This window comes from Lampetra fluviatilis, chromosome 35 (genome assembly GCF_964198595.1).
Source record: "Lampetra fluviatilis chromosome 35, kcLamFluv1.1, whole genome shotgun sequence".
NCBI lineage: Eukaryota > Metazoa > Chordata > Hyperoartia > Petromyzontiformes > Petromyzontidae > Lampetra > Lampetra fluviatilis.
This window is the reverse complement of record NC_136309.1, coordinates 1,588,411-1,607,430: the sequence shown is the minus strand read 5'-3', so window position 1 is coordinate 1,607,430 and position 19,020 is coordinate 1,588,411. Positions and strand designations below refer to the sequence as shown.

Sequence of the window (19,020 nt, the reverse complement as noted above, 5' to 3'; positions counted from 1 at the left end):
CCATTCCCCCAAATGTCCGTGCTGTCTACACCCTACCCGTTATTGTCCAGACTCAAGACCTTCTTTGCCTCTGCCAAACAACATCAGTTCGCTACATCCCCCCACGAATAAATATGCCCGCTGTGTCTGAAGAGCATCTTTTAAGATGTGGCTGCATTTAGATGCTGTTTAAATAGAAAGTGTCCTGGAGAATTCATGGCTTTAAATAAACTATAACCACAGTTGTAAATGTCAGTAACGCGTACAAACAATTAAGGAAAAATGTATGTCCTTGCCAAACAATGAAGCATAATAAAAAGAAAATCCAAAATCAAACAAAAACACTTAAGAATTGACATTGAAAATAAATACCATGCTGATATTTTAAAACCTCAAATGTCTATCTATCTACCCTTAAAGTATATTTAAAAACATGTCGCACTGTTTTATTGAGTTAACACACACTCACAAGAACATGATCAAATTTGTTTTAAAAGCAACACAAATCTTGTTTAAAAATGGATTGACCATTTAAGACATCTTAATCTGTTACACAGAGCAATCTAAAGGGCAGAGAATGGAATAGACCTCAAGAGCCTTTACCCACAATTGAATCCTGAGCATGTTGTGACTGTAGTGGATGATAGCAACGCAAGACGTGTCTGCATTGACCAAGTTTACAATGTCCGATTTATTTCGTTTCATGAACTGTGTTAAAAAAAAATAAAGGGTGTCAATAATGGTATTGTCCATTGTTAAATCATAATTACACAGCAGTTTAAGCTAGGTCAATAAAACTACACACCTAGTGGTAAAGAAGCTTTAATTGGATCGAGTTTCAGGCCTCGAACCTACCCACGTCAGCCATGGCATTGACAACGCACATCGTATTGGGATTTCAGAGTCCCAGGTGTTCTGCACTTTACCTTTTTCCAAACTCCAACATTCGACCACAAACAAACTGCTGTCTGATTACAATTCTTAAATAATGGACGATACCTTTTACGGACACCATGTATATCAAGGATATAAGCTATTCAAATGCGAGAGGCTTTGGCAATGTATCTTGTATATATACACTTTCAATTCAACAATTAAGTTCCCAACCACTGTAACATTAAATAGGCAAGTGTTTGTATAAAGGCAAATGTGTTAAAGTGCCACAAAGAGGGGTTGGTGGACCATTCATGGTACACTGTCAGTGAGCGCTGTGGTTTCCGAGCAAAGCTTGGTTTCATTGTGCATGACAAACGTAATGTCATCTGCCGCCTGGTACAGGTCTGGGTCGGGCAGTGAACTCAGTCCAGTAGAAGATAAATGATGCCACTCCATCAGCTCGGCCATGGATAAAGCCTTGGTGCTGTGCTGAGCCGACGAAGAAGAGTTTCTCGCCCGGCCCAGCTGACATGTACGCTCCACCAGGCTGTCTTTATTTGCTCCTGTTTGCAAGAAAACCAAGGAATAAAAAAATGAACATAGGGATTTTTGACCACTCTCATTAACCGACGATGCATTTTCACATTGAAAGTTTTTCTTTTTTTATCATCAGGGATACGTTGGTAACATACACACATCCAATTAGGACTTCAATGATATTCCAGGTAAACCCTTTAGGCATGAACAGTTAAACACATTCTTTATAATTACTGACAATTCTTAATGATAGCCGAAGTAATTATTATGTATTAAGTGGGAAGGTTGATGCAAACCAAATCAATCAATGCAACATGTACAATACTGGATCTCGATACCAAGCCAATCATGCCTGAGAATCCAAACGCTCTAAGCGTTTTTTAGGTTTTTATCCAGGGCTTAATTTTTCATTGAATATTTTCCAGGTTGCCCGTAAAATTGAGTCGGCGGTACGTGACTAAGAGGAGCCACAGCCATAGCGAGAGGTATCCTGGACGTGGAGTTCTGGGTGCAGAAATATATTTTTTTATCAGGTAAGGCCCACTGAGCTATATAGCTCTTTTTCAGAAACAACCTGGCCACAAATGATAGCTCAAGGAAGTGGCTTATTTTAACACGTAGGCTTTCGCGAATTGCCCGATGATGCTGGATGCAATTACCAGCGAAACGTCGTACTCAAATTGTAAATGTTGTGGTTTCACACTTCATCACACCGGTGGGCTAAAGCAGTGAACTATTTGTCTTTTGTCAACGTGACACTTTTTTTACTGATTGGCCGTGTCGGGTGGTGGAGGGTTACGACACATTTATAAATAACGCGATCTAAACCCAAAAATCGTTGATTATGAAGTGGCTTATGTGGACATTTTATATCAGCCTAATACTCTAAATGTGGAGGGAAAGACCGGAGGACACGGAGACAAATCCAGGTGACCATGGTGAGAATCTGCAAACTGAAAATATACAGCAGGCGTCAAGGTTTGGATCAAACCCACAACCTCCTGTATACCAGGCTAGGTAGTTAACATCTCGCCACCGTGGCACCCCAAAGATCCATAAAGACCTGGCTGATATTGATCCCACTGAGCCCCGTGCTGGAGTCCTCACCAGACAAGATTCCGCCATCTTCTTGACAAGGGCAGCCCAGGAGGTCATGCGTGAAGCAGCAAGTCCCCTCGTGCAGCGTGAACAGGTTGCGCAGTTCCTCCAGGGAGAAGCGGATGTGCTCCGAGCGCGCCGACGACGCCGCATCCACCACGCTGCCGGACAGGCCCTGCTTGCTCACCTGGCGCTGGTAAATCTTCTCCTCGATAGTTCCTGTGGAACGGGTGACACGGCCGAGCAGCAGCAGCAGCAGCGCGTTTGCAGCTTGTTGGGAGGCGTTCGTGGTTCAAGCCCAGCAGTCGCCCTGGTTAATAATGATGGAGTAGCCTCATTTTAAAACAAGCGCCATCTGCTTCACTTTAAACATTTAAGATCCCGTGATGTTATTTGGAAGGAACAAAAACTAGTTCATGTGTGCCGGTGTAATTGGCCAAATTTGATGAATGAATCGCAAATTAGTGAATTGGGAAGCCAGACAGCAACATGACCCACTACTGTCAGACTAATGCCCACTTGCTGGCCAGCGCTGTGTGCATCTTGTGCCACCAGGAATGTACTTCATGGGGGGTACGATATAAACAAGCGATTATGAACAAACATGGTCGGAGTGTGAGACCAACAACTTGGAGCACACACGCCTGTGGTTCAAGCACTTTGGAGAAATTATATGGTGGATTGAGCAGAGTTGTGAAAATCCCATACATGCTGGGCTGCAAGGTGACCAAGATATGGCAGTAAATAAAGTAGGTAGTGAACCTGTCTGTGCAGACCAGAGTGTTATGCCCTCTCTGTGTGTATGTTTTCTCTGGGTGCTACAGTTTTCTCCCACACGCAAAGCACCTAAAATGGACATCCTATTGAAAAACAGTCTTGAAACTGTGAGGCTCTGCTGGATAAATAAAACAAGCTTATTGAAATGCAGGTACAATCAGGCAATTGCATCATGGTCTCTGCACAAACGTTAAATGTCACACCAGCGTGCATGGCCATGTGAGTTTCACGAAGCACAAATCCATACAAGTGTGCGCAGCACAGCTCCACAAGCGGACAACACACAAGTTGAGGTTCGTGCGTACAACTGCACGACGCACTATACACACTATACCCAGAAATGCCGGTCTTCTTCCAGTCTGATATCGTGGACCACAGGGCGTGTGTAACACCTGCCTAATCTCTCCTGCAAGTCTGTGGTTGAGATAAGGTGAATAAAACCCTGTACATGAGAGCTTGTTTGTGATGCAACATGTTATAACAACTAAAACATGGGGACCCTTGTGTGCCAGGAAAGCTTCACTTTATTGCAATCCACAACATAACAGCCAGGATGAAGAGTTTGCTTTTCTTTCAATCTTATTTGTACTTTCTTGGGGTTTTGTAAACTGTGGTAAAGATTGTATTTGTTATTTGCGGATTGGCAGGCCCTTAGAAACAACAGGTGTTGCGGATAAGATGATCAGAGATAAGAAAAGCAGCACTCAACTGCAGTTGACTCTTTATTACATGATTTACTGAGGTTACTTTGTGCAGATAAGCATTAGCTTTTGTTGCAGAACGATAAAAAAAATGCCAAGAAGATAAATTACTTGTAAGAGTGTATGGGTGTTTCCAATGGCGGAGCCAGGATTTTCAGCAATGAAAAGTGATAGAGGAGTTGTTAGTAAGTAAGGACTTGTCCCTTGCTTTTTATTCGACGCGTGTGCAGCGATGGCGCAGCCATCGATAGAGGGTCGACTTCGAACCACGTTGTGTGATCGGCATCGCGCTCGCTGAAGGTGAATGCCTTCAGAGAAGTCGTGTACTGTATACGCAACTGCGCACAATTCTGTGAGTCACTTATAACTGCTTTGCCGTTACTTATTGCCAATTATGGACTATTGTCCTATCTATGGACTATTGTCCTATCATCTCATAGAGTCCCTGGCACGTAATAATATGCTACACAGTGGCAGTGGGGGTCGCAAAATGCCGATTTATTACTAATAAACCCCAATGATCCTATCTAAATTAGGGATTTTGATCGGATCATTGGGGGGGGGCACGTGCCACCCCCCCCACTGGCTCTGCCAGTGGGTGTTTCCATGTGTGGTTGACTAATTCCTTCCGCAGTTTCTTATGATATATAAATGTTTAATAGTCTCACCTGTGGTCAGAAACCTGTAAATATGCACGGTCTTGTGCTGTCCATCACGCCATACCCTGGCCATGGCCTGTCCACAAACATCGCAACAAGAAAATAGTCACCACTCATGTAAACATCATTATTGTTCAGAGTATGTATACACAATCGAATATAATGATATACATGAACTTGTTTCTAAACGCTTTCATTCTGATACATTTTCTGCTATGTTTATCGTAGCATTGGTATTTCAGACGATTCACATTCTGAACAAACCTTAAAATAAATGTAATAATCAGGCTCAATATTCCGTTTAAAAAATATAGCCTCCTGAAACTCGATTATAAGCAGTATGTGAGATATGCACGATTCACACAGCATTGTAACAAAGTATTTCTGTTAGGCTGACATGTCAGGTGGTGAGAGAGCAACAATTTTGATTGACAAACAGTAACTAAAGATTGCCTTTTACACTGTGGTGCCCAGAGACAATTGCAAAAACTGAAGAAAGCTGACAGGATCTGTAAGCCACGAACAGACATTGATATCAAACACGGTCCCCCCTTACATTTTTCTGTTTCGTAAATATTTAGAATGTTTAACTGGTTTTGTTTTTTGCATCAATCAAAATAATCAGGATTTTTTTATTGATCCAAAATAGTTGATGTTTCCGATTGATCTAAAAATGTGACGTCATAAGAAGCGACGTCACCAACATGGTGTTACTGTCCACCCCTTTTCCTGCCAAAATTGGTGCCACGTGACACCGGGTTTCGTCACTTTTGGTCGCATTCAGACTTGTTCATTTGTTACCTATTGTGAATGAACTGGAAATCTAAAAAGAAAACATCAGAAATTTTCCTTAAAAATCTGAATTCCTAAATGTTTTTCATGTGAAACTCATCCCCTTGCCGGAATCTGATGAGTTTGAGCAAAAGGGCCACAGCACCTGGATGTCATTGGCAGGGTTCCAGTCGATGTCATAGAGGACGAGGCGGGAAGCTCCAACGAGGTTGAGGCCCACGCCTCCGGCCTTGGAGCTCAACAGGAATACGGAGTGCGTGGAGAAGCGGCTGTTGAAGTTCTCCAGAAGATGCTGTCGTTGGGACACGGGCGTTGTGCCGTCCAGTCGCGCCCAGCTGTAGCCCCAGCTTGAACAGCAGCGAGCCAGGACGTCGAGCATCTGGGTGGAGTTGCTTACCAGTACCACCCTGTGACACAAATATAGCCATTCTTAAGATCAAGTGATAGCCCTCTGAGACAATGGAGATATTGCAAGAGATGCCTGGGAAGTTATGGGTGATTTAGACACTTTGGATCAAGGTCAAGAGATTATCGGAACCATCGTTGATGTCGTACACCTCACCACTTCTCATTCCATGATATTAAGCACCTGTGGAGATGCTCAGATGAGTAACCACCATGTAACGCAGCAAACAGAAATGCAGCAAGATCCATTATTGCAAATGCACTGCTGCTGCGCTCCTACCTCTATGCTCCCTGCCTTCAGCACACACCGAGCGGTGGAGAAATGTGGTCAAAATAATCCCCTCGACTGGCACAGTGTGTGGAGGCCCTCGTCGAGCAGTGGAATGAGAAAAGGGCTGTACGTGTACATTTAAATAAAGGTGGCATATTGATATCCTGGTCGAGATTCAACTCGGCCCATAGCCCCCTCTGGGATCAATATGATGAGTAGCACGGCTTTGTGGGGTATCAACAGAGGCGGTGATGTGGAGGGACTTGTCCCACGATGGGAACGTGAAATTTCCACCACTGGCTTGGAGCCACCAACCGAGATGACCGCTGCCCTGTTGCTCGTGTGAGCAGGTTAACAATGAAGGTTACAACAAAAAAAGTTTGGTTATTTTGTTGACAGGGTGGAGGGTCACTAACCGCTCAACGGGTGTTTTTTGATGCATGGCCTCCAGCAGCCGAGCTAGCACTCGCAGCTTCCCCGACTCTAGTTTGCTGGTGCTCTCTGGGTTGTAGATCAAAGAGAACTCCTCGTAAAGTCCGTCGTATAGAGACACATCCGACTCTTCCTCGGAGTCTTGCTTTTTCTGCCCCTTACGGAGAGCTTCTGCTTTCTGTAAACGGTTAAAAACGCAACCGACATCCACCTGCATCAACGCCATTTTAAATTCAGGGTCCCAAACAGCGAACAATTATTCAATGATTTTCATTCATACGTTGTCACATGCTTATCAATTAAACACAAAAATATATACACGTTCAAAAATATTAAATTAAAATCCAACTTCATACGTTATATGACATTTATATTGATTTTATTTTCAGAATTATAAATCATGAACTAAACTTCCAAGGACAGACGCATTTTGGGAAAAATTACAGATGTGCTTGTGCCTTATTATTCTTCCTTAACACGCAAATTTTAGCTGCCATTATTCAAATTAGATAATTTTTTTTGGTTGAGGCCAAATTTCTGTTGCAAGGCCCTGCGCATGACCAGACACAATCAAACAAGTTAAACTATGATGTGTACAAGTGTTTAACGTGCCAATGAGATTTGTATGGCTCACTGGTAAGTAAAAGAACAATCTTCACAAGCAAATGCATTGCCAATTATCGCAACCAAATTCAGCGACAAATCATTGCTAAATTTGTCTTGTTGTTCACTCTACAAAAGCTCCCTGTGCATGCGTGTGCGCGCGTACCTGCAGCGTCTTGTACAGGAGGCAAGGATCGTTGCAGAGCTTCTTGAGAGCGCTGATGCACACGAGGTGAGGGCTACGGTCGGTGGTCACGCGGTTCAGACAGCTCCGCACGGCCGGAGACGCCAGAAGCCTGCGGTAGAGCTGAATCTGCAGTGGCGTGGGTCGGCACATCACCACAAACTCCCGCTTGGGCGGCAGGTAGCGCTCGTTGATCTCTTGCGTGCGCCGCAGCACAAAGAGCCCCGTCAACCGCTGCAGCTCGGCAGCGCGCGTCTCCCCCAGCTGCTTATCCTCCTGAAGGCGGCGTAGAAAGCACAAGCGAGCCGGTGGTCCACATCATCGTTGCAGGCTTAAGACTCATGGTACATGTCTAGTCTTTTGTGACACTGGCGACATCGAAGTAATTATCAATTGAATTCGATTTTTTTATATTGTACGTTAATTATTTAACTTGCAGAGAACACACCCTGAAAGCATCAACAAAACACTGTAGGGAACCACGGTGGAAATGCATTGTATTGTGGGTAATGGTGGTGGGTGAGTTGTTACGCGCACAGCAATGAGTGGCATGACTTTGGCATTGTCAGCTTTGCAAGTTAACCCACCAGGGAGGCAGAGGGCTGGTGTGACTGGACTATGGGTTCCTCAAAAACCTTCCGGAAGGCTGCCGCGGAGCCCAGTATCCCAGGGTTCACAAACTCCACGATGGAATAAAACTCCTGCAGGTCATTCTGAATGGGCGTACCTACAAGCAGGAACGACAAGAGTAGAAGAACGGGCGTCGAGCAGTTGCAGTGAACGAAGCCGCGAGGCTCCCAAGGGGTTGCCACCCTGGCTGATGTGCGCGCGAGTTGTCACGTGACCGCTGCGCAGCGATAGGTCACCCGTGAGGAGGATGCGTCGCTTGCAGGGCAGGCTGTCGATGGCCGACGCCGTTTTGATGCTGCTGTTCTTGAGGCGGTGACCCTCGTCACAGATGACGAGGCCGAAGGGGATGACGCGCACAGCATCGATGCAGCGCAGCACCATTTCGTAGCTGATGATGAGCACCGGGTAGATGGGCGACTTCATGAACTCCTCCACCTTGTGTTCCTGTTGTATACACACACATTCAAGCCTAGAAGATCACTACGGTTGAGAAATTTTGTGCGAATGTTTTTGTTGTATTTTTCTATCTGTGCATGATTAAGCCTATGACCAAATCACCCGGAATGCACCCAATCACGGAAGCTATGCAAGGCTGAGCCTGAGGAGTGCTTGGATGAGCAAGCACTATGCACAATTAGTTATTAGAAGCTGCAGGGGTAAATGGTGGGCAGGAGGGAACAGTGTAGAGGAAAAAAAAATGTATGTAATGTACTTCTATGGTGCCACCGTTACCAACCATTATTGACCAGCGTGGTGAAATATGGTCAAAGTACCCCCAAGGCTCGCACTGTGTGGGGAGGCCCTCAGCAAGTAGTGGAAAGTAAATGGCTGTGTATGTACGTACGCTTAACCCGCCAGTGAACTAACATGCACAGTACCTATTTCTCAAGCTGGTCCGACCTTTATGCAGGTATAATGGCAATGAAGGCTCAAGTTGTTTTTAAAAACATTGGCTGCATCGCTCAGATGGCCGCAAATTGTATCAAGACGTATTACGCTCATTCAATGAAAGGTCAAAATACCTCCCTGCTCAGGCTAGCATTGGGAAGCGCTCATCTCCGTCGACAGCCCTGAGCCAATGTATAGCCATCACGAGCCTATCGTTAGGTCGTGCACGATGGAGTAAAGTGAAGGTCCTCCCGTCTCTTCCAAGGTATGTGGCTAGCATGGGAGAGGAGGCCAAATACCATTCCAGAGGGCCTCTCTTGAGCTCCCTCCAGTGGAGGCCCCTCCACTGGAGGGAGCTCAGTTAGCATTGGTGTGAGCAAATATAGCTGCAGGCTTGCACCGCTTTTATCGCTTCACGGACCAAGGTAAACATGTAGAATTTGGCGACTTAATTCAGGCGGACAGCCAGAGATACATACGATTGAGTGAACAGAACTATGTCGTGCGAATAGGAATAAGCGGTCGTGCAGCTGCCTCGGTGTAGCATCACAAAATGCGGGATGCTGCTGGATGCTTCTAGATGCTATTCAAGCGCCTCAGTCTTTGTTCAGCCTGCGTACGCACCTCACGTGTTATCTCGGACTGTGCTTAACCCTATATTCTTTTTTATTTATTATAACGCGATTTTTCCATAACTCGGTGTTCTTCAGGAACGCAAATACCGCGTTATAGGAGAACAGACTGTACCTGGTCAACGGTGAAGACGCGGATTCTCTCCACGCCCAGCCACTTGTTAAATTCACGGCTCCAGTTGCGCACCAGGCTTCCGGGAGTGACGATCAGCACCTTGTGTAGGGAGGGCCGATTGCCATACGGGCCCTGCCGCAACAGCGTCCACACGAGTGCAATGCACTGCAGGGTCTTCCCCAGGCCCATCTCATCGGCCAAGATGGCTCCCTGAACAGCAGGAGACCTGGGACAGACAAACAAAAAACACGGTTACGGTACAACCATGAGAATCGGTTTTACGCTTTCTGGTAATAAAACAAGTGTTATGATGTTCAAACACCAAATAGATCGTTTTTGCAAAGAATCAAGTCTGCATTAACACTGGTGAGACTAGTCCATGAAGAAGGCTGTCTCTGGTGTAGGCCAATCAGTTTAAAAGTAAATGGATATATTATCAGAGGATGTATATTCACCACAAGTACGCGTGGTTAATGTAGACTTTATTCCTTGAAAAAGGTATCTATTTTGTGTTTGAACATCTTAACACCTGTTTTATTGCTAGAAAGGGTAAAATCTTTTCTCATTTTGATACTGCTAAAAGGTCACATGGTATGGTACAGCTAATTGTGCATTGACCGGTGGAATCGCACCACGCCATTTAGCTTTTGCCGAAGCCATCAATTTTATACTTCGTTTTGATCTGACGTTAAAGAAGTTTCAACTCTTCAACTCAGCCACAGAATAAAGAAGTGTCACCTTGTAAAAAAAAACTACAAATGTAGATCATCACCACTTACCATAGATACATCGCACAAATGCACATTTCTTCCAATGTACTCCTTTACTGATTTTGAGAGGCTTTGACGTGGCTTCATTCATGGGCAAACGAGGAGCTCTTCACTAGGAGGATTGTTTCATTTTGAAGAAGTTGTTGGGCAAAGCAGTGGTTGAGAATCTTCAGCTCACACTGGAGCCACTTAATTATTACTGCAGGTGAACAACTAAACTACAAATGCAAGACGTACTTTATTTTCAATACCGAGTCAGTTTAATACAGTCAACTTCATAAACTGCCAATACGCTCACCAGCTTAAAAACCAGGCTACAGTCTACATTATAGACTGCCAGTACACTCACTCCGATTAAGAACCAGGCTACAGTCTACATTACCGGGGGGTTTTTTTTCACTTCATTTATTATTATTATTTTTCTATCTACATGACATTCCCGAAAGAACCAAATAATACCGCATTCTATTATTATATTCTTGGTTCTTTTGGTAAAGTCACGTAGAAAATATATATAATACAATGAAATTGCCTTTAAATAATACGTTGAAAATAATTGATGCTAAAAACCACCAAAAAATAGTAAAATAAAATCAAAATTGGGTTTTTTGCTTTAATTATTTTCAATTTTTTTTTTTTTGTTTGTTTCTATCTACGTGACTTGACCGAAAGAACCAAGAATATGAGTTCCTGCAGTCACGAAGGTTAAGTAAAAATGTATTATTATATGATTTAATAAGAACTTCAATAATTACAACATTTAGAAAGAATACCAGTAAAAATTTGTAAACACAATTGTTAATAAACCAGTTATAGCATTCGCATATACGAGCAAAGTAAGCATTATTACGTTTCAATGTTTGAATGCGTACCTAAATTATGCATCGTACACCTTGTGTGTGTGTGTGTGAACAAACGTAGCCCTAAGACACGTTATGTGGCGACACAATGCGAACGCTGTCGTCCCTCTAAAGTGCCCTCACCTCATGCCCATGACGGCCTCGTAAAGAAAAACGACCCCTTCTCGCTGGTGTGGCCTTAGGTGCATGACGAGGTGGGGGTCGACCACGACGTCTCCCATGGGCAGGCCGGCCGCATTGTTCTGCCACTGATGGGCAGGACTTGGCTGGGGCATCACAAGTGCATCTGAGGACCCAAAGCAAAATCATATTTAAAAATACTTTTTTTAAAAACACGCTTTAATGAAATGTACCGTACGAGTAATGGCAGAACTCCACGACTCCAGGAAGTGGCCCCGAGGCTTGCCATAACGTAAGGGGCCGTGGTGATTTACAGCCAACGTCAGTTGAGCGTGCACAATTACACCCAAGCCGAAACATAACATATAAAAAATATCGTTTAAAAATATCTATTTTGATTTTTTAATGATAGAATATAGTATTGTCACCAGTATGACATACGTATAACAAGTTTGCAGTCGATACGACATTGGGAAGTGGGTTCAAATTGAGTTACAAGATTTGAGGATACAACAGAGTTGAGGATACGACAACAGAGTGAGTTTATCAAAAGCGTGTAAAAGAATGTTTTAAAATATGTTTTGATTTTTTATGATAGAATACAGTCTTGTCATCAGTATGACATAAGTATACCAAGTTTGCAGTTGATAGCACATTGGGAACAGGGTAAAATTTGAGTTACAAGATTTTTTGAGAATACCACAACAAAGTGAGTTAAATAAAAGCGTGTAATAATAAAAACGCTTCTTTTGATAGGTGGACAAGGGTCTTTCTCACCGCATAAAATATAGATAGTAATTCAGTTCATCAGCCCACGGGCTAACCTGGACCAATGTTTTTTTCAGCTGCATTTGTTTTAACGGATAAATGCTGAACCGGCGTTAACTTTCTTGAGTCTCATCAGCCGAGTCGTGTCAAAGGTAGCCTGACAATATAGACAAGAGAAACTCTACGAAAACCATGGGTACCAATTCAGTGAAAAATTGTTTATCTACACAAACCTCATGATGTGCTTTCGTGGTTAATTATAAGCAATAGATGTAAAAATACACATGCATCTATCTCACCACATCACATAAAACAACATTTCAGTTCCACAGCCTTTGAACCAATCATTTCCATCTGCATTTTTTGAAGCAGGTAAAAAAATATTCATTGCTAATGAAAACGAGTGAATGTTTTCCATGTATTATATTTTTTTACTTAATTTGGGTATGACTGCATCTGTCACTTTTCCAGTTGCTGATGAAGTCACCCTCCTTCCACCCGGTCTCTGCAAGGAGCGAATTAGGAGTGGGAACCTAACATCCTAATTATTGAAGAGTGGGAATGTAAATCCTATTTCGTGGTTTATCTTTGTGGTCTACGGGAGGGCGACTTAAGAAACAACTGGTGATGAAGTCACACACGCAGTATTAACTCATATGAAGTAAAAAATATATATTTATTAATCAAAGCTGTGGAAACCTTGAATCTATCATGTCCCCTTACGCCCGTGTATGTGTATGGTCTAGTAGAGATCGTGGTGACCATACTGACCATACTTCAGCATTCTGGTTCGTGAAGATTGGTGAATGTGGAGAGTATGGATGCGGAAGCATAGAAGTACAGCATAGCAATGGATTTTGTTACATTGTTTCCTCTTGCCCACCACGTAGCCCTGCAGCCTATAACACCCTTTATGCATGGTGGTCACCCATCCCAGCACTATCTAACTGCATCCCTGATTGTAGATCTCAGGTGATTTGGTCATAAGCTAATGGGTTCTTAACTAAACCGAAAGGCACTTTAGATATCTAACCAGTGTGTCGTGTATCAAACACCTTTACCAACTGTTGTACCTTTCAGCAAGGCTACTTCATGAGAGAAACAAATATGAGCTATTTATTCTGACAGTTGCCAGTAAAGGTAGGTGAAATGTGAATGATGGCCAATAGTTATTTGTAAATAATTTTGCTACATTAAAATCAAAGCACACATTTGCAATATTCCAGCAGTGCCCATCACAAAATTTTCAGACTAACGCTCGAACAATCATTGGTTAGAATGTGAGCGCACACACACACACACGCACAAGGTCTTACTTGGAGCAAAGGGGTTAAAGCGAGGCTTGTAGACTTTTGTCTCAGTGACGCGGGACTTCTCTGCTGCTCCTGTGACGGCCCGGAATGGGCTCGCATAGGGCCTAGCAGCCTTGTTAGGAGTGGCGGTAGAAGCGGCTGAGTCGCAGCTGGCGCCGGAGACCTGGAAGCACCTTCCGTTTGCGTAATCTTCACACGAAATCAACCCCATCACCTCGATCTCCTTTCCACTGATCACCAAAGTATGTCCCTCCGACAGGCTCTCCAGCTCACGCTTGTTGTAGCCTGTACCTGTGCACACACGTTGCTGTGTGTGTGTTTACAGTATATGCACCTGTGTACAGAGTACATTTTTCAGTCCACTGCGAGATGAGGGCCTCCACACATTGTGTGGGTCGTGGAGATTGTTTGGCCAGAATTCACAACGCTAGTCAATAGGGGTTGATAAAGGTGGATAGCATAGAAGTGCAACACCATAATGGCTCTTGCTACACTGCCCACCACGTATACCCACAGCCTATAATATTACCACGCTGGTCAGTGCAGGTTGGCGAGGGGGGGGGGGGCAAGACTTGTTGAGATATCACTCCACACTGATATCAGCCATGGTTGGGAATCAAAAACAGGGAATAGGGTTCATAGTGTAGTACGATATCCACTCTACCACCGCATATAATGTGCATCATTTTAAATATCAGACTTAAAAATCCACAAATTATCCAAAATCCATTTTAATCATTCAATGATCATTGAATCATTTTAACCATTGAATAATTATATGCCTACAAATTATAGAAATGTTCGTTATTGTAGCGATAAGACTAAATCTTAGATTGCCAAATACAGGGTGTTTCAAAAAGATGGACCCAATTTGAAATCGCTATATGTTTGAAATTAGGTCAATCTTTTTGAAACACCCTGTATAATTACAGCACATCAATACCTTTGCAGATGTCCTTGCCTTCCATGTCTTTAAGGTTCACCAATCGGCCACTTGTGATCAGAACAGCATCGCCCTCCCACTTCTTGTGCTTCTTCTTGGATGCTTTACCCCACATTACACTGTAGTACTTTGTAGCGGAACAACCCCCGTTATCTTTCAGTGGATTGTTCTCTGCAGTGTGGTCATTCTGTTCGTCGGAACGCTGCACTTTCATTGCAGCAGGTAATTTTGGGGTAAGAGAATTGTAGATGTGTTTTCTTGGCACCAAGAAGGTCCTTGCTGCCTCGGGCCTTTTGATAAGATCTGCTTCGACATCTGCAGAAAACAGATACATCAGTGGAAAAACAAATTGCACTAAAGGATTTTTTTAGGTTGGACATTACAGGAATGACTTGGCAGGTGGTGTTGCGGTTACAGCATGCAGCTTGCAATTTGGAAAGTTGTAAGTTCAACTTCCCATTGGGGGATGACTTAGCCCATCATACCTCTGTGGTTAATAAGATGAGTAACGCTTTAGGTAAGCACTGCCCCATGCTCGTTTGACACAGAAACAATGGTGATATTTCTGAACACAGCAACGTTACACAAGGCCTTGATGAAGGGAAAATACTCTAGAGTACACCCACCGCAGAAATGGAGTGATGAAATCAGGGGGCTAAATGAATTGTTGCTTCGGAAAACCACGAGAGATGGCAATGGTTTGGAGAAGCCTTCATCCAAGAGTGGATACATTGCAGCTGATGTCTCAATCTTACGTACAATCCCCTAGTTCTAAACTAACTAAACTTTTATTTTTATTTTACCAGGTAAGGCCCACTGAGCTATATAGCTCTTTGTTTAGAAGTGACCTGGCCACATATAATAGCCCAACGAAGTGGCTTATCACATGGAGATTTATATCAGCCAAATACTCTAAGTGCATGTTTCACTAATGTGCAGGGAAAAACCAGAGGACCTGCAAAGAAAGCAACACGACCACAGGGAGAACATGCAAACTTAAAATATACAGGCATCAGGGTCGGGATAGAACCCACGACCTCCTGTATAGTGTACCTACCTCCTTGCTGGTTGGAGAGCAATGTTTTGTCTGATAAATCAGGTGGGTCGGGCATGGTGGTTGCCTGGCTGTTGGGAGGTTCTGGGCTCTTCACAACCATATCTGCGGTCCCTTGAGGCATCTTGGGACACATGTCCAGCCACTTGGGCTGTACATGTGGAATAGAAAAGAGTCAGAAACCACGTGGGCAGACCATTACAATCTATGGTGTCAATGCGTAACATTTTACTTACTCAATAAAAAGTAGACTTATACATGACAGCACCCACTATGCGCTACTAACACTCCACAAGCACAAACCAGACAATACACATGGAGGTAACCATATGGGGTGAAAGAGGTAGGTTGTGTCTTTATACTGGTAGGACCTCCTGGTTACACCAGCCCACAGGGGATTATTGTGTCCGTCCGTCGTGCATCCAAAAATGGGAGGGGTGGGGCTAGGTGGGGAGGGGCTGGGTGGGGAGGGTGGGGAGGGGCTGGGTGGGGAGGGGAGGGTGTGCAGCTCTTGGTGGGGAATTTTACTCGTGGAAAATGTGACACGTGGCATTTGGTTAACCACCCATTTCCTGAGCCGAGATTGGATGTTTTCCTCTTTATCCCAGACGAGCAATATTCACGCACAGAAAATGTCATCTCTCACCTTTTCTGTTTCTCTACGAAAATTTCCTCAACTCAAAATGCCATAAGTGGGCAACAAACGTAACTACTTAAAAACAAAAGTGTATCTACCTACAGCAGTGGCACACAATTGACATGTGTTGACACTGCTCACACACCTCGTTAATAGGGCTGTCTACAGGTGACCAGAAAATACAATTAATCAATTATTAAAATAATTAATGACTTTGCTGGCTCACTTGCACACAGGCATGGATGCGCTTTGCCCTCATAATGGCTCATCAGTGAGCCATGCCCAGCTACAGCCGATGATCACCCAGAACATTGTTCCGTGTAGGCAAGGAGACCCACCATTTACATTTTGTATTCCTTTTTACTATTTTATTGTTATTATTTTTTCTATCTACGTGACTTTACCCAAAGACCCAAATAATATAAGATGTAGTAGTGCATTTAGAGTATGTGCCTGCTATACATATCCACGTGATTAGCCACTTCGTTGCGCTATCATTTGTGATAGCCGGGACGCTTCTGAAAACGAGCTACATAGCTCAGTGGGCCTTACCTGGTAAAATAAAACAAAATGATTAGGTTTTGATTTAAAGCTTTCGTGACTGCAGGGATTCATATTCTTGGTTATTTCGGTAAAGTCACGTAGAATGGAAATAATCAAATAATATAAATATAAAACAATAAAAATTCTCACGTTTCGACCGCAACACAAGCAATCATCCTCAGGTGTGAAATCCACAGCAAGAATAAATAATTTGATTATTTCTCTTCTACGTGACTTTACCGAAAGAACCAAGAATAAAAATGATTGGGTGTTTTTATTTATATTGGGACACTAAAATATATATACAGCTGCTAAAAGCTGCGTGAAAAAAACGTTTTGGACAGCAGAGGGCATTGCAGCAAAATAAATAGTTTTTACAATTCTGCTCCAACTTCTACGCTCTCCGTCTCCACCAACCCTCAAGTGACCACGAGCGTGGTGAATGAAGTACTGTATGATCAAACAACCCACAAGGTATGGGGCATGCCTTCATCCAGCAGTGGAGTGACAAAGAATAGTACACGTACATTGTGTACGTGCTTCGCCAGGGTAGGTGTCGTTGAGATCACAGAGCATTCGACTCAAAATAGGAATGTCGCCTGTTCAATAAACACCCCTCAACTCCGAGGGTAAGTGTTCGTCCTTTAGGGAGACTGGTCACCGGCATGGGAATGTGGAATTTCCACCAATGTCCCTCCCAGGCCAGCGTCACGGGAGATGAGCGCCACCCCCCTACACTTTTTTCTCTCTCGCATAAACACCCAACCACATGTTGTTACTATACACACAACTTAACATAACATGAACGCACTTAACATAATAGATTATTCGGCAAAAACAATAGCGTTACTACTCGTACAAGCCACGCAGTTTCTCACGTAGCGTCACTACCAATTCCCATGGATCTCACTGCCGTGAAAATCGTAACTTAGTTTAGTAATAGGGTTTTGCCCTTTTATCTGGTACAAAAAACTGACACCTTTATACAAGGGATCATGTTTGCAATAACCACAACATGACCCCTTGTATAAAGGTGTCAGTTTTTGTACCAGTTGAAAGGGTAAACCCCTATTACTATATTTTTCCACTGGTAAAAGAGGTCTCATAGTGAAAATCGTAACTTGTTGACACAAAACGAGGGACCATTTCCCCCACGTCCCCCACACCTGGGCGGTCTCACGCCGCCACTAAAGTCATCGTCACTCTCTCACGTTCCCTCTCACGCTCCTCCTGCCCCCGCATCGGGTTGGGTTCCTCGCACCTGAGGGGCAGCAGAGGCAGCAGCAGCAGCAGGATGATGGGCAGCAGCAGCAGGAGGCGTGAAGCGAGCCCTCTTGACGCTCGGGGCAGCGGAGCGACGCATGGCTCCACTTGCTCTCACCCGACCCTAGACGATGATAATCGAACGATGGATATCCACGATTTTACCTCACGATAACGACTTGACTTGATTATTGCGGGAAAGAACGCAAATCATTACCGGATTAAATCGTGTTATTTAACGCACGACTCTCATGTATGCGTAAGGTAAAATTGATTGCAATGATACACGAAGCGATTCAGCGTTACACCCCCCCAGGTCACTCCTCCCCCCTCTCACCCCCCCCCTCCTCACTCCTCCCCCGCCTCACCCCCCTCTCACCCCCCCCCCCCTCTCACCCCCCCCTCTCACCCCCCCTCTCACTCACCCCCCCCTCTCACTCACCCCCCCTCACTCACCCCCCCTCACTCACCCCTCCTCACTCTCCCTCGCCTCACCCCCCCTCTCACTCCCCACCTATCACTCTCCCCCTCTCACCCCCACCCTCTCACTCGCCCTCACCCCCCTCACTCTTTCCCCCCCACCTCATACTCTCTCCCAGTCTTCTTCATGCACCCCCTGGCGAAGTCCGTAACGACCGCCCCCCCCCCCCCCACTGTCTGCCTACTTGTTACCAGCCACGCTGCACCCCCTCACCAGCCCCGCCCCCTCACCAGCCCCCCCCCCTCACCAGCCCCCCCCCCTCACCAGCCCCCCCCCCCCTCACCAGCCCCCCCCCCCCTCACCAGCTCACCCTCACCAGCTCACCAGCTCCCTCCCCTCACCCTCACCAGCCCCGCCCCCTCACCAGCCCCGCCCCCTCACCCTCACCAGCACCCCCCCGCACACTTTGACACGGGGGTCTCGCGACCGCGGCTCGCGCGTTTCCCGCCTTCCCGTGCTGCCTCGCGCGCCAGTTTGAGAAGGGGTGAGGAGGGGGGGCGAGTCAGGTGGATGGGGGGGGGCTTCGCGACATCACCACCGGCGCTAACCGTGTGCGCATGCGCGAGTTGCTCTGGAGAAGGGAGGGGGGGACGAATGGGGGGAAGCAGAGGAAGAGGCGGAGTCATGGGGGGGGAAGAGGCGGGGCAGATTGGGGGGTGGGGAGGGGGATCCTGCGTCTTAGCCGCGTA

General features: G+C 45.0%; 1 protein-coding gene across 1 annotated transcript; it reads right to left on the bottom strand.

Annotated features, from left to right (window-relative positions):
- Window positions 1-1,164: 1,164 nt before the first annotated feature.
- On the bottom strand, window positions 1,165-18,784 carry RAD54B (RAD54 homolog B). The gene is made up of 15 exons (XM_078872640.1): window positions 18,719-18,784; window positions 17,849-17,974; window positions 15,411-15,558; window positions 14,354-14,668; window positions 13,414-13,701; window positions 11,333-11,495; window positions 9,580-9,805; window positions 8,181-8,388; window positions 7,902-8,041; window positions 7,297-7,590; window positions 6,512-6,705; window positions 5,565-5,826; window positions 4,637-4,703; window positions 2,500-2,709; window positions 1,165-1,418 (listed from the first exon to the last, which is right to left on the bottom strand). The coding sequence occupies exons 2-15, from the start codon at window positions 17,948-17,950 to the stop codon at window positions 1,165-1,167; spliced, it is 2,871 nt and encodes a 956-aa protein (XP_078728766.1). The 5' UTR covers window positions 17,951-17,974; window positions 18,719-18,784.
- Window positions 18,785-19,020: the final 236 nt, after the last annotated feature.